The sequence below is a fragment of the Taurulus bubalis genome, assembly GCF_910589615.1.
Source record: "Taurulus bubalis genome assembly, chromosome: 2".
Classification (NCBI taxonomy): Eukaryota; Metazoa; Chordata; class Actinopteri; order Perciformes; family Cottidae; genus Taurulus; species Taurulus bubalis.
The window spans coordinates 34,022,628-34,047,913 of record NC_136590.1 but is presented as its reverse complement, the minus strand read 5'-3'; the positions used below and the strand labels follow the sequence as shown (position 1 = coordinate 34,047,913).

The 25,286-nt window shown below is 41.5% G+C and overlaps 1 protein-coding gene across 4 annotated transcripts in view; it reads left to right on the top strand.

The window, feature by feature from the left end:
* The window catches only part of LOC306751932 (neurobeachin-like), a gene marked incomplete at both ends in the record, with an annotated part of 85,013 nt that overhangs the window by 47,854 nt on the left and 11,873 nt on the right, over positions 1 to 25,286 (top strand). For 3 of the 4 annotated variants that reach the window (XM_079235598.1, XM_079235597.1, XM_079235596.1), the window contains 27 exons: positions 575 to 743; positions 5,691 to 5,770; positions 6,141 to 6,203; positions 6,509 to 6,606; positions 7,371 to 7,463; positions 9,287 to 9,395; positions 9,481 to 9,562; positions 9,829 to 9,952; positions 10,080 to 10,272; positions 11,244 to 11,930; positions 12,121 to 12,570; positions 13,154 to 13,371; positions 13,550 to 13,703; positions 14,186 to 14,209; positions 14,673 to 14,756; positions 15,482 to 15,662; positions 15,938 to 16,062; positions 16,171 to 16,239; positions 16,429 to 16,597; positions 16,939 to 17,300; positions 18,067 to 18,203; positions 19,331 to 19,485; positions 20,276 to 20,402; positions 21,551 to 21,670; positions 22,646 to 22,779; positions 23,432 to 23,493; positions 25,109 to 25,173. In XM_079235598.1, the coding sequence (XP_079091724.1) occupies positions 575 to 743; positions 5,691 to 5,770; positions 6,141 to 6,203; positions 6,509 to 6,606; positions 7,371 to 7,463; positions 9,287 to 9,395; positions 9,481 to 9,562; positions 9,829 to 9,952; positions 10,080 to 10,272; positions 11,244 to 11,930; positions 12,121 to 12,570; positions 13,154 to 13,371; positions 13,550 to 13,703; positions 14,186 to 14,209; positions 14,673 to 14,756; positions 15,482 to 15,662; positions 15,938 to 16,062; positions 16,171 to 16,239; positions 16,429 to 16,597; positions 16,939 to 17,300; positions 18,067 to 18,203; positions 19,331 to 19,485; positions 20,276 to 20,402; positions 21,551 to 21,670; positions 22,646 to 22,779; positions 23,432 to 23,493; positions 25,109 to 25,173 (4,334 nt within the window). Of the gene's footprint in view, positions 1 to 574; positions 744 to 5,690; positions 5,771 to 6,140; positions 6,204 to 6,508; positions 6,607 to 7,370; positions 7,464 to 9,286; positions 9,396 to 9,480; positions 9,563 to 9,828; positions 9,953 to 10,079; positions 10,273 to 11,243; positions 11,931 to 12,120; positions 12,571 to 13,153; positions 13,372 to 13,549; positions 13,732 to 14,185; positions 14,210 to 14,672; positions 14,757 to 15,481; positions 15,663 to 15,937; positions 16,063 to 16,170; positions 16,240 to 16,428; positions 16,598 to 16,938; positions 17,301 to 18,066; positions 18,204 to 19,330; positions 19,486 to 20,275; positions 20,403 to 21,550; positions 21,671 to 22,645; positions 22,780 to 23,431; positions 23,494 to 25,108; positions 25,174 to 25,286 lie in introns of all 4 variants that reach the window. The other variant, XM_079235595.1, reaches the window with a different exon arrangement.

The window sequence follows — 25,286 nt, the reverse complement described above, 5'->3', positions numbered from 1 at the left end:
CCATTTAAGCCAGCTGAGTGCGCTCTCCATTCGAGATGAGCTGTGATGTGGCATCGTCAGGGCCGCGGCGGCACTCCGCTAATTTCATCCGCTTAACCAGCGCTACCTCGTTAGGGCTGGTCCTCAGCGTCGTGGTCACTGTAATGAGCTCAGAGATTTGTGAGCGTGCAGCAGACTGGAATCCATGTCTGGTCGATGGAGAGGCTTGGTTAGAGGTATGTTAAGAGAGGGAAAAGGGAACAGAAGGAGGCAGAGAAGGCACAAATAAGCAATTCGAGAGCGCCCTTTTCAAATGTCAGCGTTGTGTAAGGAGTTCCTCAGATGCTTGACGGCTTCAGGCACAGAAACATCAAAAATAACATAAAGTAGAAAACATTGGCGCTTTTGCTGGAGCTGGATTCCTTTTATTCCCCTGTGGCTGTCTTTTCACAATACAACTGCCTTTTGCTTGAACAACATAAACAAGAGATACAAGTTGTATCTCCCCAACAGGTGTCTGACAATTTGTATTTGTCCGTCAACCTTTGTGTGTTTGTATGTACCTATATGTACAAATGGATGTTTGTGTATTCAGGTCCAGCTATCCCTCTACACATACCTGTCATCCGAGTTCATCGGCACCGCCACAATCTACACCACCATCCGCCGTGTCGGTACTGTCCTGCAACTGATGCACACTCTCAAGTACTACTACTGGGCCATCAACCCGCTGGAGTGCAGTGGAATCACCCCCAAAGGCCTTGGTAGGTTCACCCCCGCACACACTCTGCAAACATAAAGCCATTCTCACTGTAAGAAGAAAGACAAGATAAATAACAGTCCTTTTTACACTTCTGATGATCACCACTAGAGATTCAAATGCACTGTTCCTGACCTACTGTATCTGTCTGTACAGTACTCTCCATTGCTGTCCTAAATCCTTAGACATTGCACACTCCATTCCCTCTCTCTTTCTTTGTCTTTCTTTGTCTTAAATATGCTAAACATCTCCTTTTTTTTTTACAGCATCCTCTCACATCCTCACAAAAAGTACTCACAGCCTTCAGAATATTTTAACAAGGCATTTTTCGACACGCATAGTGTCAATCTCTGACATATTCTTCCGCCTTGTGTCAGGTCGCAAGGGGCCGAAGGCTGTCTCATTACTGAGCTACCACATGAACACGCAACACATTCACTGTCACATTCACACCTGTGTGCAATTTACAGTGTCGTAAGCTCCAACCAAAGGTTTCAGGTGGCTGAACAATGTCTGAAACCCCTCTCCCTCTTTGAATTGAAGGCGCTGTGTCCGACCATTACTGTCACGTTCTGAATATCCGACAAGCAGTTTGAAAGCTATCCAGATTTGAGAGAGTACGCAGGTTTTGCACTTTCTAATAATAGTTTTTGAGCTTTAACTCAGTAGCCATAGTTACATGCAGCAAATAAGAATAGCTTTTAATATTTTCGTTTGCTAAAGAGTAAAATTAATCACTGTGCTTGAGGTTTTAAATTTGTCCAATCAGTTTTAGCAAGTTTTAGCTATTCAAGTCAATGAGACTTGAATAGCTAACTGACTGTAATGTCATTCTTATTTACTGGCAGGTCAAATACTTGATAATTACTCCCTTACATAACAAAATACACAGATTGCTATTTGATCATTGTTTCAACATGAAGAAAGTGGTCATTTATGTTACACAAGGCACATAGATGCATTTGGTGGGTGTGAGTGGGTAACTCTCCACCATTGCAGAAAAAGAGAATGTATTTCCTTTTTGTTCTGGGAATGGTTATCCAAACTGTAAAATATATTTGAAAAAGAAGTGCAACTATAAAACGCATCATAATCCAAACACAACACGGCGACGAAGCAGATTTTATATTTTCACTGCCTTTGTCATTTTTATTTTTTATTTTATTTAACCAGTAAAAAGCCTCATTGAGATAAAACATCTCCTTTACAAGAGTGTCCTGGCAAAGACAGCAGTAGCACATTAAACAAAATCAGACATATAACATAAAACAGTAACAGAACATTTTTAGAACATTTTTAGATCACAGGATGAGTAAAACCTCAAGTCATCGTATCCTAGTTCACACAGGTGCACATACCTCAGTCAAAAATATCTACAACTAGATGAACCTTCCTCCAACTCTATTTTTAACTCTATTTTTAAAAACACCTAAAGAGACCGGCTCCCGTAGACCCAAATCAGTCTGCAGCAAATTCCAAGCCGCAGGAGCAGCAAACCTAAAACCCCCTTTTCCCATTTCGAGACGGACGTTGGGGACAGATAGCAAGAGTAGGCCTTGCGCATATGTCACAAAGCGAAGACGGTAGCTTCCAGCATTTTTCTGATAAATTAACTTACACAGATAAGATGGAAGTACACTAAAAATTGCCTTATAAATAACGACATGCCAAAGATTTAGTTTACGGATGGACAATGCAGGCCAACCAACCCTAGCATTCAGGGAGCAATGGTGAGTAAGGGCCTTAAGATTTGTTATTCAGCAGAGGAGTGTTGCCACACACCAGAGCTTCAGAAAGTTCGCAGCAGGCCTTTAACTTTAATCAACCTCTCCTTTTGCCTGGGACCGTCCACTGACTATAATTAGGCAACCCATGTTGCCATGGCAACATACGGATTTGATTGGCAGATCCGGGGGAGCTTTCTGAATCTCTAATCAAGTGGCTGTCTCGTTTCCTTTCCGTATGGAAATATTGCTGTTCGGCTGCATGAATCGATCCTATCTCAGGCTTTTGACATGTTGGACCACTCTGTTTGTTCCAGAGGTTAGCAGAGAGCTGTCTGTAAAAACGTTCAGTGTTTTGAAAACTGTTTGAGTGTTAGAATGCAAAGTGTCAAAGTTGATGGTACATTTTCTAGCTTTTTTAATAAACTAAATGGTCCCCCCACAAGGGTCAATATTAGGTACTATTTTATTTACAATTTATATACAAAATCTGTGTTGCCATGTTATTAATCAAATGAATTCAAGCGGTGCTTCAATCAGCGATGTGCATAATGGAATATGCTATATATATGCATGCGAATGTATCTTTGTTTAAAATATTAGATTTAGTGTACCGTGCTGTGTTTCCCCAACTTTTCAGTTTATATGAGAAAGCTTTTGTCCTCCTCATCCAATCGTAGAATGGAACATTGGTACATTTTTCTTTATAAGCCCATATTATATCAGTAGCTGTAACCTTCTATCATGAGGACAAATTAGGCACGATGCTCCTGGAACCCGCACTGTTTTCGGTGAAAGCACAAGTTTCTGGACCCTCATTTTGGTGTGAGCTGTAAATGCATTTTAAACTAGATTATTTATAAACATGCACTATTTTAAAAACAGAATCCGGATCATTTGATCACTGAATGTACTTAACACAACACTGAATGACAATTATTTGGTTGGTTGATGCAACATGCTGACTTGTTTTAAGTTGTCTCTTTTATGTAAATCTTTAAAAAAAATAGTTTTTATGTTGTTTTTAACTTTTGGGTGGGTTTAAAAAAAAATCTGTTTGCGGTGTTTTTTATGTTGTGCTTGTGTGCAACTTTGGTGCTGTCATCTTGGTTAGGACTCCCTTTTAAATGAGATTAACAATCTCAATGGGATTATCCCGGGTATATAAAGGTTAATACAAATAAAATAATTTGCATGTGTTTGGTTTACCGTGGCGTGCCCTGTAATGCACTGGAACATAATGCTATTTGGCTGGTGTTAAATCTGTAGTAAATGTCCATTAGTAATCCTGAGTACACACAGACTGAATCTCAAATGAAAAGACTTCAACAAACTGCAGAAATGTACATGTATTGTGTAGTTCTTGCATCAAGCCCAATGTCAGCACAAACCCCCACATGTGTAGAAACACAGGAAAAGACCCAGAACATGCAAAGGTTCATAAAAAAAAACCTCTTTGACTCCTCACAGGTTTTCATTATATGGCAGAACCAAACGACTGGAAAAAACTGTTGAGTCAGATTAGGATAAAAGGAGCACAAAGAGTGAAAGACGATAATTAAAACTGCCCCTGGGAAGTGGTTTAGATGAACTTAAGCTTTGCTCAAATCCTCTTAAAAGAGCACTTTAAAGGAGGTTGCACTGGCACACGTTCACCTTGTGCATCCACGTTTGACACAGAGCTGCTGCGTAACCATGATGGATGGTGAGTGTCACCACTTCGCCAACATGTTCCAGCTTGACAGATAATGATGATGAATCACAGGGGAATGTTTCAGTGTCATGTTTTGGCTTTGAGAGAAGAGAAGCAGGTGAACTGACTGAAACACAGACACACGTATGTGATTCAAGGCCAGCCGAGCACGACACAAATACGTAGGGAGACGCTGCGTATCTTGCTCCTTTCACACCCTTCATTCCTTTGTGTTTCTCTTCACTTTAATTTTGCTGGCTAAGCAGCTACGGGTCAGATATTGGTTTAAATGTCCTGAGAGGATGAGCTGCATTTTATTGAGCTTACAATAAACTCTGTTTGCTATCGCAGTACTCTCCTTTTGTAGCTCGCATCAAATGAGGTCAATTCCAGACATCCTGACACAGCAAAGTGTGCGGGGGTAAATGCACATAAGCTGGGCATCATCAGTGTTTATTGTTGCCTTATAAATTGAACAAACCTCTGTTGGGAATGTAGAAGGCTGATAAGAACAGGTGGCTTGTGAGGTTTATTGCTTACTGCCGTGTTTGTTATGGACATCTGTAAAAGAGTAGTGGAAAAGTGAGGAAGACAAAGTCAACGTTATCTGACTGCAGTTGCCACTGGGATCATTAAAGGAAAAAATGTAGTACCATTCTTACTTTGATCTGAATATATGCATCTTTTTCTATTTGGCACTATATTACATTAGTTAGTTATTTGGCAGGCGTTTTGAGCCGATTCATCACAGCCCTGTCTGGCGCACACATTAAACACCTAAAAAAATTAATGAATAAAAGTTACAACAATGAAAATACAATGCCAACATCTGAGTGGTCAGTTTTCATCTCCTAAAAGGGATAATGGGCCATAGTTTAAAAGGTAAAAGAAAGCCCTTTTTTTTTTGCTAATTGCAGCCACATTTCAGAATAAAAGCCGCTAAAAACCTGGTTGCTCTTTGTGAAGATCGGCAAAAGACGCCAGACCTTTCAAAAAGAGGCAGTGACATCCTAAAAACATGATGAATTGCATTATGCATCTGAAGCTTTTTTGATTTTAGTTTAATTATTTTTTTTCTAGCCCACCACAGCAAACAAGCTGGTTGAGTGCCAGAGCTTTAAAGTACACATAGTGGATAACAGTGCTTGTTTGGTTTGGATCGTTTGGGCCATCAATCACCTTTTTATACGTTGTCATGTGTTTACTGTAATCAGTTAGATTAGTACAACTATAAACTATTCAGATTGCAAAATTGCTTGTGGAGTTAATGACAATGATTTACAGTTAATTCGTTGAGTGTGTGTGTGTGTGTGTGTGTGTGTGTGTGTGTGTGTGTGTGTGTTTGTGTTTGTGTGTGCGTGTGCTTGTGTTAACATGTTTTTCTCTGCTCTCCAGGAAGCCTAATAAAACACAATATCAGTACACAGTGGGGCTTACTCAGACTGAGCTACAGACTTATTTAGCTGATCATTATCCTGCATAAAAATGGATTTTTAACAGGAAATTATTCTTTTGCTTGGGTGTTTTTGTTTAGATGGACCACGACCATCCCAAAAGGAGATCATCTCGCTCAGAGCCTTCATGCTTCTCTTCCTCAAACAACTCATACTGAAGGTACAGTGAGACAACCGGATTACCATTATCTTTATCGCATAGTTCAAATTGCAAGAAATCGCCTTTTATCATTATGTTTTTCCTGCTTCTGGGAGCTGCAGGCTTAATCCCAAATGTGTGTGTGGGGGGAGAATCGTATTATAGATCAGCAGCCTGAATGAAACACTGTATCTTTTGTGTCCCTGTTTGCTTGTATTGATTTGTTCCTGCATTCATACACGTGTGTGGGTGTGGGTGTGTGTGTGTGTTTGTGAAGGTGTTGCTGCCTCCCGGTCAAAATGTAATAACCAGGAACATAATGAATGAAGTCATCTAAAGTTAAGAAAATGTAAAAACAACTGAAGACTATGAATGTTCTTTGGTTTTTTAGGACCGGGGCGTGAAGGAGGATGAGCTGCAGAGCATCCTCAACTACCTATTGACCATGCATGAGGTAAATGCTTCTCTGCCGGAGAGACACTGTGTGAGAGGGAAAAAGAGGGATGAGTGGAGCTGGCAGCAAAATGTGCATTATAATTTGTGGGCCGGAGTCATGGTCCACTTAAAAGAGTGAGAGTGTGAGTTAGCTTTGGCGCCGTGACAGCGTGAAAAATGGCACAACAAAGGACTGAACAGAATGTACTCTTCTGTAACGATTATATCTATTCTCGCCCCCCTCCTTATCCACCCTCACAACTCTCTCTTAACCTTCTTCCTCCTTTTTACACCTGTTCAACTTTGCTTTCCTTCTCTCGACAGGATGAGAATATCCACGACGTGCTCCAGCTGTTGGTGGCTCTTATGTCTGAACATCCGGCCTCCATGATCCCTGCATTTGACCAGAGAAATGGAATAAGGTGACACACACAAACACACACACACACACACACACACACACACACACACACACACACACACACACACACACACACACACACACACACACACACACACAAAGATTTGATGTAACATCTGATGCCTACAAACATGAAATAGATCTTTCTTGATTATATATGATTCTGATTATTGTCCATCGGATCACATTTTGTTTACATTTTTGGTTAGACCTTTACTGTTTACTGTATGCGTTGAAGGTTTAAAAATCAGAGAGAGACTTAGAGATTTAAAATGTACAAAATGCAGTTGTATTCTCTGTTTAACATTCGTAGGGTGAGCAATGTGTTGTGCAGCAACCATAACATACATGCTTTCCTGCATGGTTAAGCCATTGTTTACATGTTCAGTTACAATACTGATGTGACTTATGCAAAGCTTTAGTCAAGCAGCATGAGTTTTCAAAGACGGAGTCTAACTGTGCTGCTAAGTCCCCGAAGCACAACTTCACATGGATGTGTTCGGGTTGCTACGGTAAATCTTCTGTTTCCTGAAAAGTAGTCAGATAACTGTATTTTTCCCTCTTTTTATGTCACTTATCCTCTGAGTACTCTCTTCGAAGAAAATGCTTTAGTCAGCGCACGTGTTGTTAACTGTGAGGATGTTTACTGTGTATCAGGCAACAGACGAAGCACAGAGGAACTTTTTACTTTTAGCCTACATCTAAGGTGCTATCGTTTCTTGCCTGACATGTAATCAGGATGGCTGTGTGTTTGCCGTTTTACAGGGTGATCTGCAAGCTACTGGCCTCTAAGAGTGAGAGTATCCGGGTCCAGGCCCTCAAAGTCCTGGGCTACTTCCTAAAGCACCTTGGTCACAAGTCAGTACCGCTTTGTCTTTGTGCTTTTTCTCTGCTATTCTCCTTTGTGTGGTGTTTGGTGCTCGGTAAATGGTGAATGGTGAATCGCTGCAATGAGGGAGCATTTAACTCTTTTTCTGTCACAGCTAAAACAGAAATACTGCATCAGGGTAGTGAGACGGAGAGGCTTCGCAGAGAGTGTGAGAAAACACACTGCAGTAAAAACTGAAAACCTACAGCAGCGTCGCCTCCAGTGAGCCTAAGAAGAGCTGTTTGTTTATGTGTGTATGTGAAGATAATGTCCCCATCATCACGTCCAGGCGGAATAATGATTTTGACAGCGTGCACTGGCAGGAAGGTGGAACCTTGATGAGCAGCAATGAATGCTGGGGGATTTATTCATCCCATGTGATATTCACGCCTCTTGCTGCATGACATGGGGGCAGGCTGCCAAGCTGCACCTGAGCCCTGCAACTTCAGTGCTCCACCTCCTTAACATCTGCTCCAACCAAACATCCTGCAGGGCTGCCTCATAAAGTGTACACATCAATACTTATGGAAATGTAATATTGATCCAGATTGGAATTGAGTGATGATGATAAAACTGCATTTATACTTTTGAAAGATATTTTCGTATATATTTTATATAATGCTTAAATCAATTGCACATAACCTATGTTATAGGGTACATGATTTATCGATAATTTTTGGCCTAGAAAAATATGATTTTCCGCTATAATCGGGATTTTAATACCTTTGACTGTTAATCTCAAAGAATAAAATAAAACCAATTTAGATTTAACACCCCGTTAAATCTAAATTGGTTTTATTTTACTATTCTATAGTTTGAGAGTCAGTGTCATATCTAAAAAACAGCTATTTCAGATGTTTTCTTCAGTGTTGCTGTTGATATTATTGTTTATTTATCTGCATACAGTATATGCGTGTAAGAATTTACTTCCTTGTTCTCTTATCATTGCAGGTGCATCAGCCGGCCATCAGTTAGGCCACTGTAGCGCTGTTGTGGATGATATTTTTACCGGTCTACTAAATGATGGAGATCTGATGGCTATTTTGAAATTGAATTTAAGGATGACTGTGTGTTTGGTTTTAATCAGTCATGGAGCTGTCTTATTATGACAGGCCAAGCTACATCGATATAATGCATTTATTTTTGTGTAAAGTATACTATCAGACCATCAGTTTTACATTTTCCCTTTGCTTTTTTTATTTAATTTGTTCAGATAGACATAGAGAGCTTGGATTGTATGTAAAACACAATCAACACTTTGTGTAAAATGATAGACATTGATTGATTGAAACATGATAATGGGAGTTAACTCCCACTATGATGTTTAAACTTTTGTTCGGAATATATGATTAAATGTGCAAACATTATTTTGTTTTCTGTTCCTAACAACCTGATTACAGTCAGGAATATACAGAGGCTCTGAGCATTATTCGCTTAATTAATTTTTTTTAAATCCTCAAAGATAGCCAACCTTATTTCTGAGGCTTTTAAGTGAAAAGCCCATTGAAGACATTATAATTTTCTCCCAATGGCAAGGTTAAATCTTCAAAGTTAATAATTTGCCCCCATCCAAATGTTGCCGCCTGCAGTGTCGCCGTTCTGTTAATGTCTCTCGTTAATTTCTCTTGTTGGTATTCATTTCTCGTCCTCTTTGGTCCCATCATAAGTGACAGGGCCATATGGTGCCACCTGCCAATATCAGACCGTCATCGGGCCAGTGACAATCAATGTCAGATTCAATTGTCATAAATCCTGTTATGTGTGTGTGTGTGTGTGTGTGTGTGTGTGTGTGTGTGTGTCTGTTTCCCTGCAGGAGGAAGGTAGAGATCATGCACACACACAGTCTGTTCACACTGCTGGGAGAGAGGCTGATGATGCACACAAACACCGTCTCTGTCACCACCTACAACACTCTGTATGAGGTAGGTGATTGGCACGTTGACATCACTATAGCAACGTAGGATAATCGTTGCATTCAATTGTTAAATTAACCCTCTGTGTGTGCAGATTCTGACAGAGCAGGTCTGTACTCAGGTGGTTCACAAACCCCACCCTGAGCCCGACTCCACGGTTAAGATCCAGAATCCCAGTGAGTACAAGAACATTGTTGCCTGCCGTCTCTCTGTGTTCTTTGGTCTGCCAATAATCTGGTATTTTTTAATGCCAGTAAACAAACAACAAAGCCTCAATTCAGCAGCCGACAGTGCTGCCATCTCCCACTTATTGATCTGCCTCTCACTCTCCTGTCCCTCACATTTTTCTCTCTCATTCAAAATACTGTTTCTATATTTGCTTACTCTTTCATCTTGTTCTTCTTCCCTTTCCTCTCCCTATTCCACGATGTTTACCTCCCAGTGATTCTTAAGGTTGTGGCCACCCTGCTGAAGAACTCCTCTCCCAGTTCTGAGCTGATGGAAGTCAGAAGACTATTTCTTTCTGACATGATAAAACTCTTCAGCAACAGCCGCGAAAACCGTCGGTAAGAGAAAAACAAATGACGACATTGCTTTTATTCAGCAACATGTCTTCTGCTTCTTGCGATGATTGTTGTATCTTGATATTAAGCTCATGCTGCAGCCTCATACATTGTTTTTGTTGTGTACCAGCTGCCTGCTTCAGTGCTCTGTGTGGCAGGACTGGATGTTCTCCCTTGGATATATAAACCCCAAGAGCCCTGAGGAGCAGAAAATAACCGAGATGGTGTACAACATCTTTAGGATCCTGCTCTACCATGCTATCAAATACGAATGGGGAGGGTGGCGGGTCTGGGTTGATACCCTATCCATCGCACACTCCAAGGTAAGATATGCACTTCAAGCATTAAGGAGCAAAGCCATCTTCTCACACTCAACATTTTGCATCAAGCATGAAGAAATACAAATGTTTGCATCCAGAAGATCCTTAATAGATGAGAATTCCATGCAGCCAAACTACATGTGACATTTATCAGGCTGTTGCAATCACAATCACTGTAACTGCTTCACGCGAAAAATACAACCTGTTTTCTGGAAGTTGTTGAGAGGCAATTTGAGATATTAATAAATCCCGTAGAAGCATTGTAAAGGTACAAGAATAAATAGACAAGGAAGGTTGACGTAATAGCAACGTCAATCACTACTTAATTCCATTGACAATTGCATATTAATTAATCAATAATATACATTAGAATATACAGGAAAAGCACTTTTCCTCCCAGACACTGTTAGTCTTCTCTTTAATGTAATTTTTCCTCTTTGTCTGATGTCATTCTCGCTAAATACACTTACTAATGGAGATACTGATTTGTTAGATCTGCATGGCGTTGGGAGAGATCTTTGGTTAATATTTTCTCAAACTTTATTTAAAATCTATAGCAGCAAAAATTAAGACATAGTACTGATGACATCGATTTGTTGGTATAGTATTTGATACTTTGAGTAAAGCTTTAATTAAATGCTTCATTGATTTAAACATATTGACGATTGTTTATCATTTCATTGAGGCCCATGGGGAGTAACATGCTGACCTTTGATTCATAATAAATAAAATATTTAATCACCGATCATCTCACTGTTCACTGTTCAATGGTGGAAATTTTACTTGATCATTTTCTTATGGATGATGGTTGAATAGTTACGATAGGCTAGTGTCCCAGTTTTTACCTTTGGTACAGATGATCTATGAGCCCCTTCAGGACTCCCTGGTGAAGAAGTTATTGATGAGAAGCTTAACCGTTGACACTGCTTGTGCTCTGATCACTTAGCCAATTATATCCCCACCATCTATCACAGGTCACTTACGAAGCCCATAAAGAGTACTTGGCTAAGATGTACGAAGAGTACCAGCGCCAAGAAGAGGAGAACATGAAGAAGGGGAAGAAAGGCTCTGTGTCCACCATCTCTGGGCTTTCCGCTACAGCTGCCCCTGTCGTCAATGGCAACCTCGAGATTGACGACAACTCCCAGACACAGACACCTGAGAGCGAAGCCGAGTACAGCGAGGGGGCTGGTGGAGACTCGCGCAACCTCCTCGCAGAAGGCGTCGTGAAGCGACCCAACGGAGAAGCCCTGACACCCGGTGAGCAGAGCGCTGCTCCTGGGGTGAGGGTGGAGGTCCACGACCTGCTGGTAGACATTAAAGCGGAGAAGGTAGAGGCCACAGAAGTTAAGTTGGATGACCTGGACTTGTCTCCAGAAGGCCTCAGTGGAGGTGTGGGCGGAGGAGGTGGGGGTGGATTAGAGAACGGACCTCTGGTTGAGGTGGATTCTCTTCTGGACAGTGCTTACTGCGCTGTAGTTCAAAATATAAATGGAACCCTGGCGCCTAAAGATGACACGCCAGGCTCAGGGGTTGGGATGGGGTCAAGCCTGGGGCTTTCGGGAGTCAGTCTGGAGGATGATGGGAACATGGGTCCACTCATCACATTGGCTGACGAGAAGGACAGTGTCCCAAGCAACAACGGATTTCTCTTCAGCAAGGTAGGACGTGAAGATTGATTACTTAAAGTTTTATCTGAGGAGCCACATCTTTCCCTGCTGACCTCAAATATAATACCAAAAATCAGTGTACTACTTTCTGTCCATCTTAGTCTTTCTAATTTGCCAAAAGTCCTTTTCCTGATGCCTCAGTGTTTTTTTTATTTTGTATTACCCTATTCATCACTTCCAGGTTGACGAGAAGCTGCTTCCAGCTCTGGCAGCCACAGACCCCCTTGTGCTGCCAAGTACAGACCAGCCTACTCCATCTGGCCCAGTCCCGGCTCACTCCACCACCAGCGCCAGTGATGACCTGAGCCTGCTGGCCCACATGACTAGCTGCGGCTCTGATCTAACTCAGACCCAGAGCCACACTTCTGGGGACCTTCCAGAGGACGGGCCCTTCAAGATCCAGAGCCCTCTTGCTGACATCAGCACTATTGCTGAGGCTGAGCTCCAAGCCCAGATTCAGGCATCATCGAGACCAGATTTTGCAGAGGGAGAGGGCACAGCCGGGGCAGAGGGAGAGGCTGCGGGACTTAAGACTGGGGGGGACACAACCAGTACCACCTCTGATACAGAGAGGTCAGATGATGGGAAAGACAAGGACACAAAGAAGATCCAAACTACTGCGACCACTCAGGTGTGTTTACGTGTGTACATGTGTCTGATTTATCTTGTTCACACAAGTCTGCAAGTACGTTTCTAGGTTATTCAAACTGTGGGCTGCAATTGTGCATACTTCTAGACTGTTATGGTCTCATGTAGCTATAGCCCATATGGTAAAAAGTGTATTTGTTTATTTCTCAAAAAATATAAAGATACATGGTTTTGATTGTCAGCTAGCAAGTAAAATATGTTGAAAAGAGAATAGAAGAAAGATATATATTGCATCATTCTGTTCTCTTTCTACTAAAACCTAACACACCTTGATCACAAGCCTTCTTCCCCAACTTTAAGGCCACTGCCACCCCGTGTGATTGCTGTGTGTATTGATTGGCGTAAAGAGCAGCAGAAAAGTGTCTGAAGAGTGTCTGCCCACACATAAACTATTTCTCTACTAAATCAGGGAATACAGAATAAGAAGTCCCAGAGAGTCATCTGTTTCTCTTATGAAATTCAATTTCATAACTATATGCATGCCAAGTTTTATATTAGTATACTAGTTAGAGATGTACTGAAAGCCCTTTGCTGGCTGACCAAGTTTTTCCCCCACCACGTTGCAGGCTCTCCATGGTCGTACAGCAGCCCAGCTGGAGCGGGACCTCCGCGTTGACCTAGGCTTCAGGGGAATGCCCATGACGGAGGAGCAGCGCCGGCAGTTTAGCCCCGGCCCGCGCACAACCATGTTCCGCATCCCAGAATTCAAGTGGTCTCCAATGCACCAGAGGTTGCTCACCGACCTGCTGTTCGCCCTGGAGACTGACGTGCATGTGTGGAGGAGGTGAGCTTTATAAGCTAAAAACTACAAACACTTATGTCGTTTTTTCTGGGCCGTTTCATCCGTATTGATCACACATGTATTGAAAATTAGATTAGACTGAGGATATTCAGTGATGTGTTACTATGATTTCCAAACTGTAGTTTTGTATCGTCCGTCCAACTCTTATCTTCTATTTCAGCCACTCTACCAAGTCGGTTATGGATTTTGTGAACAGCAACGAGAACATTATCTTCGTCCACAACACGATCCACCTCATTTCTCAGATGGTGGACAACATCATCATCGCCTGTGGAGGCATCTTGCCTCTCCTGTCTGCTGCCACCTCCCCTTCTGTAAGTGGCTCTACTCTGCACCTCTGTGGTAGGAGGGGAAACTGCAGGTCAACAGCTGCCTCATAGGCCTGTAACTCAGGCGGTAACCCCAAATACAGACTTTGAAGAACTTGCTGAATCTGATTCCCCCCCAAGCTCAGGGCAGCGTTTATCTTGCATGATTTAATAGGTTAAATATTTGTTAGGAAGTAAAGTAAAATCCCAATAGATCAAAAAATCTAATTTTACTTCAAAAATCTTAAAGGTTTCATTTTATACTTGCAAAGGGTTCTGTTTAGTTTTTAGTTTTGCTTATCTAACACCTGTTGCGCAGTATTTTAACCTTTATTTAAGGTTTGTTCTAATCCTTTAATTAACAATCTATTTAATTTGATAATTTGATGATCTATTTACTTTATTCATCTTTTTTCTTTTCCTCTCTGTGTTACATGTATTCTGTGTATTTTCTTGTCTTTTTTGTCTCTGTTTTTGCATTTGTGCAGAGTTCTAAGAATAGTGCCAACACTGTAAGTTGCAGTTTCTTCCTCTCTTTCTATTCTACTAATACTTTGTTTTGTTTTATTTACCATTGTGACTTACACTAAACCTTGCTTGTCTGGCATCCATAGTGTTTCTATTTGTTGTGCTTCTTTGCTGCTAATCAGTACTCCCCCATATACTGTTTGTATCTATTGACCTTTCTGTCTCAGTGCAATCTAGTTCTTAAATTCATAGGAACTAAATATAATGAACAAGATACTCTTTGTATAGAGACATACTCTTTGTATAATATTCTAAAGTGGTTAAAATATTATACAAATAAGGGGAAAAGAAAAGTTTAAAAGGCCGTATCGATAATCGGAAAATTTCAGTGAGAAGATTTATTTAGAGGTGAAAACAGATGTTTTATGAGAGAAAAAGCATGAGAGTTTTCCATAAATCCTTGGGGTTGCATCTGCTAAGCCTGTCCCATTTGTATCAACACTAAAGAAGGCAGGAGGAGCCGTACCCCAGAGGGGGTCAAAGGGAGAGGAGGTGACCCCTGTTCCTGGGGGAGGAGGCGCAGGGGGAGAGGTGCGTAATGAACCTAAGACTCCCACCATCACCAGAAGAGCTAAGAGCACCAACCCAAGTCCCTCTGTCCTCACCTTGTGTGTCTGTTATTCCCCAAATGTTTGTGCTGACTTGCTCTGATGAGCCTCCAGATGCTTGCACTTTGTCGACTCTCCACAGCCCTGCACACCCTGCTTACTGAAGCAGAGACACAGCAAACCACACACTTGGTTTGCAAGTTTTAACCCCTGCTTTGCTGCCTGAAGATTTATTGTCAATGGAGATATACTGAACATTGGATTATTTGGTTGGTGTCAACAAATAGGGACTTTGTTTAATTTCCATGAAATACATTCTTGGCGAGCTATTGGGTTAGCCTGTACACTGCTACTGTCACAATCCCACTGTTACCATTACCTGTGTGTCATCAGGCTGTACTTCCTGTGTGTTGTGTAGAACACCTCACGTTGCCAGATTTCATCATATAATTATGCATGATACTCAAGGTTGCTTTACCTGTTTGTTTGTACAACTAGCCATGATCGTTGTGGCCATGCTCATGTAAGACATGAGGATAATACCTTTTCTAAAGGATACTTCTAATGTAAAAAATAAAGTATGATGCTACAGTATCTCACCACTTTTCTAAAAGCAGTGAGAGAGCATCCAGTTTATTGTTTACATGCCTACATAGTCTGTCAATGAATAACTGGCAAGCGTGTGTGTATTTATCCTCCCTTTTCCAGACGGAGTTGGAGAACATCGAGGCGACACAGGGCATGTCTTCAGAGACAGCGGTCACCTTCCTGTCTCGTCTCATGGCCATGGTGGACGTTCTGGTGTTCGCCAGCTCTCTCAACTTCAGCGAGATTGAAGCAGAGAAGAACATGTCGTCAGGAGGGCTGATGAGGCAATGCCTCCGCCTGGGTGTGTTCTAGTTTGATGTATTAAAGTCTTGGATTTCTGATGTATTTTGACTATAGCATTAGACTCACACACGGCTTCATTGCCTTTTTCAGTAGGGCTGCATCAAAAGTACCTCAAAGGAGTTAAGAAACAGAAGCCAATAAATAAATTGGAGGAATTATACCCACTTTGTTTTTTTTCTTCTCAAAAGAAATGCTATTTCTAGAAAAAAAGAGAAAAAGAAAAAGCCAGCTCCAGTATGAAATACTTACAGTTTTCATCTCTGCATCCATCAGTTTGCTGCGTGGCAGTGAGGAACTGTCTGGAGTGCAGACAGAGACAGAGAGATCGAAGCTGCAAGTCCTCCTTAACCAGCAGCAAGTCACAGGACAGCCTCCACAGTGCCTCCACCACCAGCAAGGTACCACGCACACACTCAAATCAAATGCACACAGCACTTGAAATCTGACACAGAAACATGCATATATGTATAGCGCACCACATTTGACATTCTGTCTCCCATATTTAGCAGGATCCAGACAGACTCCTGCAGGATGTAGATATCAATCGTCTACGAGCTGTGGTTTTCAGAGATGTGGTAAGCACGTTTTCGTGTATATTTTTAGTGTATACTATGTGCAAGTCCAGAACAAAAACACCTGTTTATTTTGATTGTGAGTTGTTTTCACTGAATACGTGTGTGTGTGTGTGTGTGTGTGTGTGTGTGTGTGTGTGTGTGTGTGTGTGTGTGTGTGTGTGTGTGTGTGTGTGTGTGATTCTGCCATAGGATGACAGTAAGCAGGCTCAGTTTCTGGCGCTGGCAGTCGTCTACTTTATCTCAGTTCTCATGGTATCTAAGTACCGGGACATTTTGGAACCCCAGCGAGAGATTGGCAGGTCGACCAGCCTATCAGGGAGAAGCATCCGCCACGAGATAAACTCCCCAACCAGTACAGGTGATTCTGTTTTTCTTTTTGCATTATCCTCAACATCAGAGAGTAATCTTGGATGGGCTGGTGGTGACTCATCATTGTAGCATTTGTATAGTGAATACTCGCTTCAGGCAAACAACAATACCTTTGTCAAGAATATGAGACAATTCGAGGATGGAAAATAGAAGAAGGAAGAAATATGAGTATTACTTGACAGATAAATAAAGCTTACAGGTTATATATACTTACTGCTTATAAGCAGGAGAAAATAGATTAGAAGGAATAAAAACAGACAATATATTGTGGAATGCATTTTTAAAAAAAGAAACACTATTTTAAAGTGATTGTTGTGTGTGTTGTTCCAGAGCACCCATCCACAGCCTTCTCTGACCGGGACAAACAGATCCCCACCCCAGTGGACGACTCCCCACGGGCCGGCCTCCCCCACACAGACTCGGGCATCGGAGAAGAGGGCCATGTGGCCGGATCCCTGAACGGCTCAGAGATGGGTCTGGGGCTCGGCCTTGGCCTGGTGGGGAGAGAGACAGATAGAGACAGAGACATGGGGGGTGGAGTTGGGGGAGGAGGCACAGATCTGCTGTGTAGTCTGTCTGATGTTAGGAGGTCACAGGAGAGCCTTCTGGATTCTCCCCACAACCCCAACAGCCAAGCCCCACCGTCGTCCATCTCCAGCATCAGCCAAACAAGCAAAGGCATCAATGTGAAGGTTGGTGTGTGTGTCCTCCATTCAGACCTGGCGATAAGAGAGAGATGATACATCTGGTCCAATGTGGTCAGAACATTTGCATTTATCCTACATTATTTATGTGCCATTTATCCCTGGACAATTTCAAATGTGGCTTTAGTAATCAAGCCACATCTGTATTTTTAGCTGTGTGTTTGTGGTTGATCACCTGAAGGCAGATTTTAATGCCAGTTGTGAATGGGATCGGTGTCTTTCCACAAATGCAACTTTCAGTGAAGTTGTACAGTATAAAGTGAAATATCATTAAAACATGAACACTGTTCTTATACATGGTTCGTGCAAAGTCTTGACATTTGTATTAATTAAGTTTAGGAATATGCTTGAATTTTAATATACTGATTTATGATTTTCATAATGTGGTTTTTAATCTCCTCATCGCTCATGTAAAGCAAAACTCTTTGATGTTTGAAATGAAACAATCCTGTCGTCATATTACATAAAATATAAAATATACATTGATTGCTGTGTGTACAAAGGAATTCTGTAAACTTTATTTTTCAGAATTGCATTTAAAGTAACAATTTATATGTGATCACAAAGGCTTTGAGAGTGTGCATTTTTGTAAAGGTACCTTTTAAAGTGCTTGAGTCTTACTCTTTCAAAGCTGTGTGAACCCTGCATAGCCTAAATTCAGTAAAGAAAAAACAGCCAAAGATTTAGTCATGCCGTTGAACTCCTCACAACTTGTCCTGTAGTCACCAGATGGGTTGTTCTCTCTGAAATGTAGGAGATCCTGAAGAGCTTGGTGGCGGCTCCAGTTGATGGCGGGGATTTGGGACAAGAGTCTGGGCCCACGCCCTATCACCCAGACCCTGCCCTGAAGACACACCCCATGCTGCCCATGCAGTTCCACTCCTTTGACAGGTCAGTCCCAGTTACTGTTTGACCTGCAAGAGGCAGAAGATCAGTTATTATTGACACATCCATCAATTAACCAGCCAAATACTGATCTTGTGGTGATGGGTTTCAGTGTACTGCTAATTTGTCAAATTGCTGTACATCAGTTTTGTTAAAACAATGGACACAGAAATCAATTGATTAGTATTTAGAAAATGACCTTCCCTTTTGGATGGAAACATTTACAAACTTACATAATGTTCTTTACTCGTCAACAGTCTCAGATTTATTCAGTAGAACTCCAAAAAATACACAGATAATACCAAATAAAATGTGAAGCCTGCACAAATGCTTGTTAGTTTCTTGCATTTACTGTGCATTACATATTTGTGAATAGACACATTCAATTTGAGAATTCAATTTAAAAAAAATGTTTTTACTAGCAGGGATGCTACATTAATAAAACATGAGTAATTGTATTATTGTTTTCTACTGATTTTAGACTCTGTCAGACTAACATATTGTAGGGATAGAGATATTGTTACTGAATGAATAAATATTAGGACATGGCAGGACATAAACACAATTTTCCTCACTTGTCCAAACTGTTAACATATAGACTCTCCACTGAGTGATGACCTGTTTGTATCTTCTGTGCATCACTTAGTCTTCTTGATCCTGCTCTGTGGCAGTCCTTGAGAGCTGAGCTATTGATTGAAGACAGCGTGCATAATAGATTACGAATGGCTCCAAATCCATTTCCAAGATGTCCGTCAGATGTATCTGTCTGGCCCATGAAGGCATGCATGAAACAACTGATTGATAGAAATGAGTGGCAAATACATTGCTTTTTTTTAAACCCAAATGTTAGTTCTTCTAAACAATTGCTGCTGTATGGCCACACTTCCTAGATAATACCTCGTTGAAACCTTTACACCATATAGAAACTAAATTGTTGTGCAAATCATGCGGTTTCTGCACAAATTAGTAACATTTCATGTATTTCAAAAAGCATGCTATACTTGTTGTATCCTACAGTGACATAAACAAACAGTTACCAGTGACCAACACCCAGATCCAAGGTATCACTGGGGATCATTTGATAAAGAGTATTGTGGATTGTGTCTGATGCCTTTGTGTCCCAACTCATACAGGAGTGTTATGGTTCCAGTTAAAAAGCCGCCACCTGGCAGCCTGTCAGTCAACACGGTGGGCACGCCCACCACTAGTGGAGCAGTTACTGCCGGCAGCACACCCAACATTTTTGCAGCTGCAACCGCAACACCCAAGAGCATGATCAACACTACAGGTGAGAGAGAGATATAGTGCACTTACAGTATAAACACACATGCTGTTCACACCACTGTATTTATCTACTGTGCATTTAAGAAGAGGCAGCAGACTGTTCCCCGCTGTATGACAACGTCTTTTGTGAAAAAGGCCTCGAGCAATTTAAAAGCCGCTCCATGAAGCAGAGTTATTTCAGTCGCAACACACCAGAATAGACACAAAGTGAACCAATTTTATCGGCAAAGGCTTTCATGGTTAGTTGTAGACTATTTCAAGGGCGAGATCCAGATCAATAAAGACCATACAGCAAGTGTTAAATATCTTGGCCATTGACAAGAAAGTACCCTTCAAGCATGTGATACTCCATGCAGGAAAAAAAAGAAGAGAGAAAAGCCTATATCAGATATTATTTTACCCAAATATGGTATTACGTTTAAATTAATTGAGAACAAGATAAGAATCAAATACACATCAGCTGACATGCAGATCAGTGCTGTTTCCATGCAGTATCATATTCAGCAGATTCTTTCTATCATACATGAATAATGGAGAAGGAAGGGATTTGTTCCCTTCAGTGGATTCTGTATATTGATTGAAAGCTATTTTCACAAACAGAGGCCATTACCAGAAGACAAGCAGCAGCACGGCTGCTGAAATGCTATCCAAATTGAATTTGGTTGCAACTGGCCGAGACATTAATACATTTCTTTTATTGTTATCCTGCACGATAATCTTGGTCACGCTTGATTTATGTTACCAAAATGTCTGTTTTATTTTTCCTCACTCTCCCATCTCTCTGTCCTGTCTAGGTGCCACAGACTCTGCCTCCTCTTCCTCCTCGTCTTCTTCGTCGTTTGTAAACGGTGCAACTAGTAAGAATCTGCCAGCGGTGCAGACGGTGGCCCCCATGCCAGAAGACTCAATGGAGAATATGAGGTCAGAGCTCACTACATGACAAAGCTTTTTATCGCTTCAATCATTCACCTTCCTGCCGCTCTTCTTTTATTTTTTATTTTTCTTCTTTTGGCTTTTAGTTTTTATGTTGATTTGTCTGTTTTATGAGTGCCTCCCATTTCCCCACTTCATTCCTGTCCCTCTTTTATGTCACACTTAGGTCTTCATCATTCCCAAAAGTATTCTCACTAGCAGCTCACTCTCACAGTCATCACCGATATTATACAGCAGGGTTAAATTGGGGACAACTAGGGTGCAGCCACATGCTTTTTGAAGCCTTGGTAACAATACCTTAATAATCATAATCACTTTGAAAGAATGTCAGGCACAATGTAGATGCCCGACATGTTGGAATAATTAACCCCGTTTTAAACCAAAAGACAAAACTTGAATTGCAAATTTGACAGTTGTACTGGGTGACAAATTACTAGAAATCAAAAGTCACACAAATGTCAGTTCCACATTGAGTTATGAGCCATGAAAAGGATATTGGATTGATTCAAATATTGCTCTTTAAAGCTGATATCGACTAATAATAATTCTTCTGAAAGATAGTAAAATTACTCAATCTGTGGTGACTCTCACATTCATATTTTCTGCTCACATGCACACATACCACCCACAACATTTTACTCAGTCTACATTATGGTGCTCTTTATCCCTGACATAACACTTTAATATACTTTATATTAAAATTATATAATATAATTTAATATACAATATACTGTAGAGTATGAAAATATCAGCCGTCCAACTGGATTACTTTTGTGAAAACATGTAAATGAGATTGTCATAAACAAAAATCTGTGTTTTAATTGTGTTTCCATACCTTGTATAGACATTTGACTCTCGCTAATGAAGTATAAGTTGATCTGCAATATGTAATATGTTAATAATTAGGAAATAGCATTACGAAATAAGAAATAATATATAATTCCTTTGAACATTGTAGCAGCTTGTAGCAACTGTAATATTTATGTCAATGTACTCTCTCCGTAGACCTGTCAAACCGTTTATAATGATATGTGCAGTTACGTGTGCTTCTGAAAGTGCACACGCATGTGAGAGGGTGTGTGTGCATGTGTTCTTTTAATCAGTGCGCATGTCTGTGTGTGTGGTTTGTCTTGCAGTGCCTATTGCGAGGTGGCGCAGTGTGCGCTGCGCAGCGGTCAGACGCCCCCTGAGCTCAAGTCTTTTAGCTCTCTGGCAGGCTTCCAGGCAGCTCCCCGAGATGCAGGACAGTGTTTTAGGCAAGGAGATACTCGTCCTCTCCCCATGCCCCACCCACACACCCTCTGCTACATCCAATCCACTACTAAATGTTCCCAGAATGCCATGGGAGGAAGGACAGATATCTTTGCTAACAGCTTCAGTTAGCATTAATCATATGTTTTATATTAGCACAGTCAACTCTGTCACTTCTGGCATGGTCGTCTCCTCACACTAACCCCAAACTCAAGATCAGACCTGAGTCAAACTTGTGGCAACACTTTGCTTGTTTTAACCTTCGCTGTAACTTTAGCAAATGTCACCGATCGGCTGCTCTGAGCAGCTTGAAGCCAAATTAAGAATTTGTAAACACTAGTGACCCAGGTCTGTTTCAGAAGTCACATGCTTGTACAGTACGGCTCCATATTTTAGTCTGCTTGGCTATACACTCTTCTTGCCTTACTTTCTCCATTTGTTAACTGAACATATATAAGAGAAGTATTTTACTCTGCACATGATCACAAAGGCACTAGTCAACATAGAAAACATGCCGTTTAAAGTAAGGACACTTTTTAAAGACGTTTAGCTTTTATTGCACTTCCAGCTTCACCCATCCATAAGTTGATTAACAATTAGCCTTAAAATTAGATCACCATCAATCTTTCCTTACCAATACTAACCCAGGCATAGTGCTTCCATACCAAAACATCATTACATAGGCTTTAATTCAGTACATTTTTACTGTCTTCTGTGTTCATATCAAACATTTTTCTATTTCTTTCTGGTAAACGTATCTCAGCTCGCCCTTTCCCGTCTCCTCTCCTCTGTAATGTATCCTGTGCTTTCCCTCCTCCCGTTTCCTCACCTCTCTCTACTCATTTCTATGGTTTTCTCGCTCCATTTCTCACCAACTGCATAACACCTTCCTCACATGCTCTTCTGACGTCATCTGTATGTTGCTTGTTTTATCTCCACTCCTATTCCTTTCAACTTTTTCTGACTTATTTCCGCCACAGTATCACCACCAAGCTCGAGCGCGCTCTGGAGAAAGTGGCGCCCCTGCTGAGGGAGATTTTTGTGGACTTTGCTCCCTTCCTGTCTAGGACGCTGCTGGGTAGCCATGGGCAGGAACTGCTCATAGAAGGTACAGGTGCTGTACACGGCTCCTTTTTTCTAACTGGCGTCTCTCTGTGGAGTCTCCCCATTCACTGTCCCTCACCGCGACCTCTGTGTATGATAAAGACTGAGAGAAAGTGAGCGGACGAGTGGATGTGTTTCTGTGTGATTAGTTGAGAGTGAGTGAATGAGTGGGTGAGTGTCTTTGAGCTGGCTGCTTCACTCATCCGTCAAGCAGGTATGAAGTCAGTATTCACTACTATTTTCACAACAGCTAGCTAGGCAATGACTCTCATAAATGAGATTATGTTCAGTGTTGGTATTAATACTACTGATATTACAGATTGTACTAAATGTGATGCTTTCTCCCTCTGCCCACCTGCTTCCTGGTGTCCTGTTTTTGTGAACCACTGTCTCAATGTTGATCTCTCCCTCTTCTCCTGCTCCCTCTTCTCCCTCCCCCACTTTCTTCTTTCTCATCTTTCGCTCTACTGTTTGTTCCTGTCTTCTCTGTGGCATGCTTTTTTTATAAACCTGACTACGATTACTGTATACAATAACAGAAACCACTGACACTACAGTGAATTCTTTGATGATATTTTTGTGTCTCGCGGCGGAGTGTGTGTTTGTGTGTCAGAGAAAAAGGAAGAGAGGATCTTTACTTGCTGTATGTCTCCGTGCTGCAGGTCTGGTGTGCATGAAGTCTAGCACGTCTGTGGTGGAGCTCGTAATGCTGCTCTGTTCTCAGGTTGGTAACCCTTCACCTCTTCTTTCTGTCTCTATGTTTACAGTCCTCACACATAGGATCCACTTTGCCCCTAAGCCTAAACCTGACCTTAATTTATCTCGTTTGTAACCCATTCTGAAAGTGTTTTTTTTTGTTTTTAAGACCCATAATTATGGCTGAGTCGGCTGCACACAGGAAGCTGTTGAGTTATTGACCTGCCCTGTGAGGCAGTGTTGACGATGTAATGAGCGCATTGCAGATGTAATATAATAGTGACCTATATGCATCATCACACTATAGTTTCCCCTCACCAACAGCAAGGCCACAACATAATCTTCCCTGCCAATCACATGCAATGAACTTTTCTGACTCGTTTTTACTGATTCAACTAAATCCCAAAGGCATCACAGCTTAATTAATATTTTTGGGGTCGTTTATCTAACTTCCATTCAAAGCCAGTATCTTTATTTTCCTTAATAACACTGGAAAGACAAGGTGACAACAGAGAGGTACTTACCCCTACAAAGCCTTTCCCTGATGACGCAGCTGACCAGTCTTCTTTTTCTTTTATATTAGGAATCGGTCTCTCAACTATTGTCTGTTTTGTTGGCTGCCTTTAAGAGCTCTTCTCCTTCAAGGCGCCCCTCACTTCTTTCCCTTTTCTCTTCAACTCTACTACTGCGGTCTCCACTTTCTTCTCTCTTACTGCTCTCTACCATACCATCACTGCTTTACTGGTCCAATTTAACAGAGTGTTTCGGTGGAAACTGCTTTCATCTTCTCCCACTCTCCACACTGCTCTGTCCTCTCACCACTCCCTCTCCTTTCTCCTCCCCTCCACTCTCCTGCCTGGCTGCTCGTCAGCATGTATAGTATTACCCCGGACTCCGGCTTTGTCTGCCATTAGATGCCCAGGAGAGCGAACCCTAGCCCAGATATCGATCCTCTGGATGGGGCGGGTGTAACCTGAGATGGTCCCACATGTCCTTGATAGCCTTGAGAGCTAGTGGAGCTAATGGAGCTCTAATACTTTGAGGCTTTCAACAACACTCTCCTCCTTTTCAGAAGTTTCCCCTCTAATATGCACAGACACATTTAACACTCACGTCCTCTTAGACGGACGGGTGCATTAGGAAGCTCTTAAGATGTTTCTTCCTCCTTATTCTTTGCAGTTTTGTGCTTATGTACCTTCACAATAACGTTGGTATATGATGGGAATGTATATGTTGTCTTGAATAAAGCATTTTTTATCGTGGTATTCATTGACGCTACTTACATGTTGATCAGCTGATTAACTGTAGCTATACAGTGAAGCCACAGACAAAGCCACAGTTTTACTATATCACGTATACCCACATAGCTCTGGTAACCATACACAATTGGTATTTGCCCGTCGTGGACAATGTTGCAAATTGATAAGCAGGATTTCTTTGTGGCACTATTGAATTCGCAGGTTTTTTTGTGAGGAAGTATCATGATTTCCCAGGTATCAGGTTCTCAGGCAACAAAGTTGTCAACAAAACTCCAGAAAATGAACATCAGCATAAAATGACCTATTTAGTAATACTTTTCATCCATATGACACAGACACACCCATACCCAACCATATTAATTCTGATGCATCCTCCACACTTAGGAGTGGCAAAACTCCATTCAAAAGAACGCTGGACTGGCCTTCATTGAGCTCATCAACGAGGGAAGGTAATGTGATTTCCACATTAACATCAACACTGTTATCAGCACTTAGCAACAACAGGTAATGAGAAATGGTCGGTCCCTAATAATAACCCTGCCAAGATAAGCCATGTGAGTTC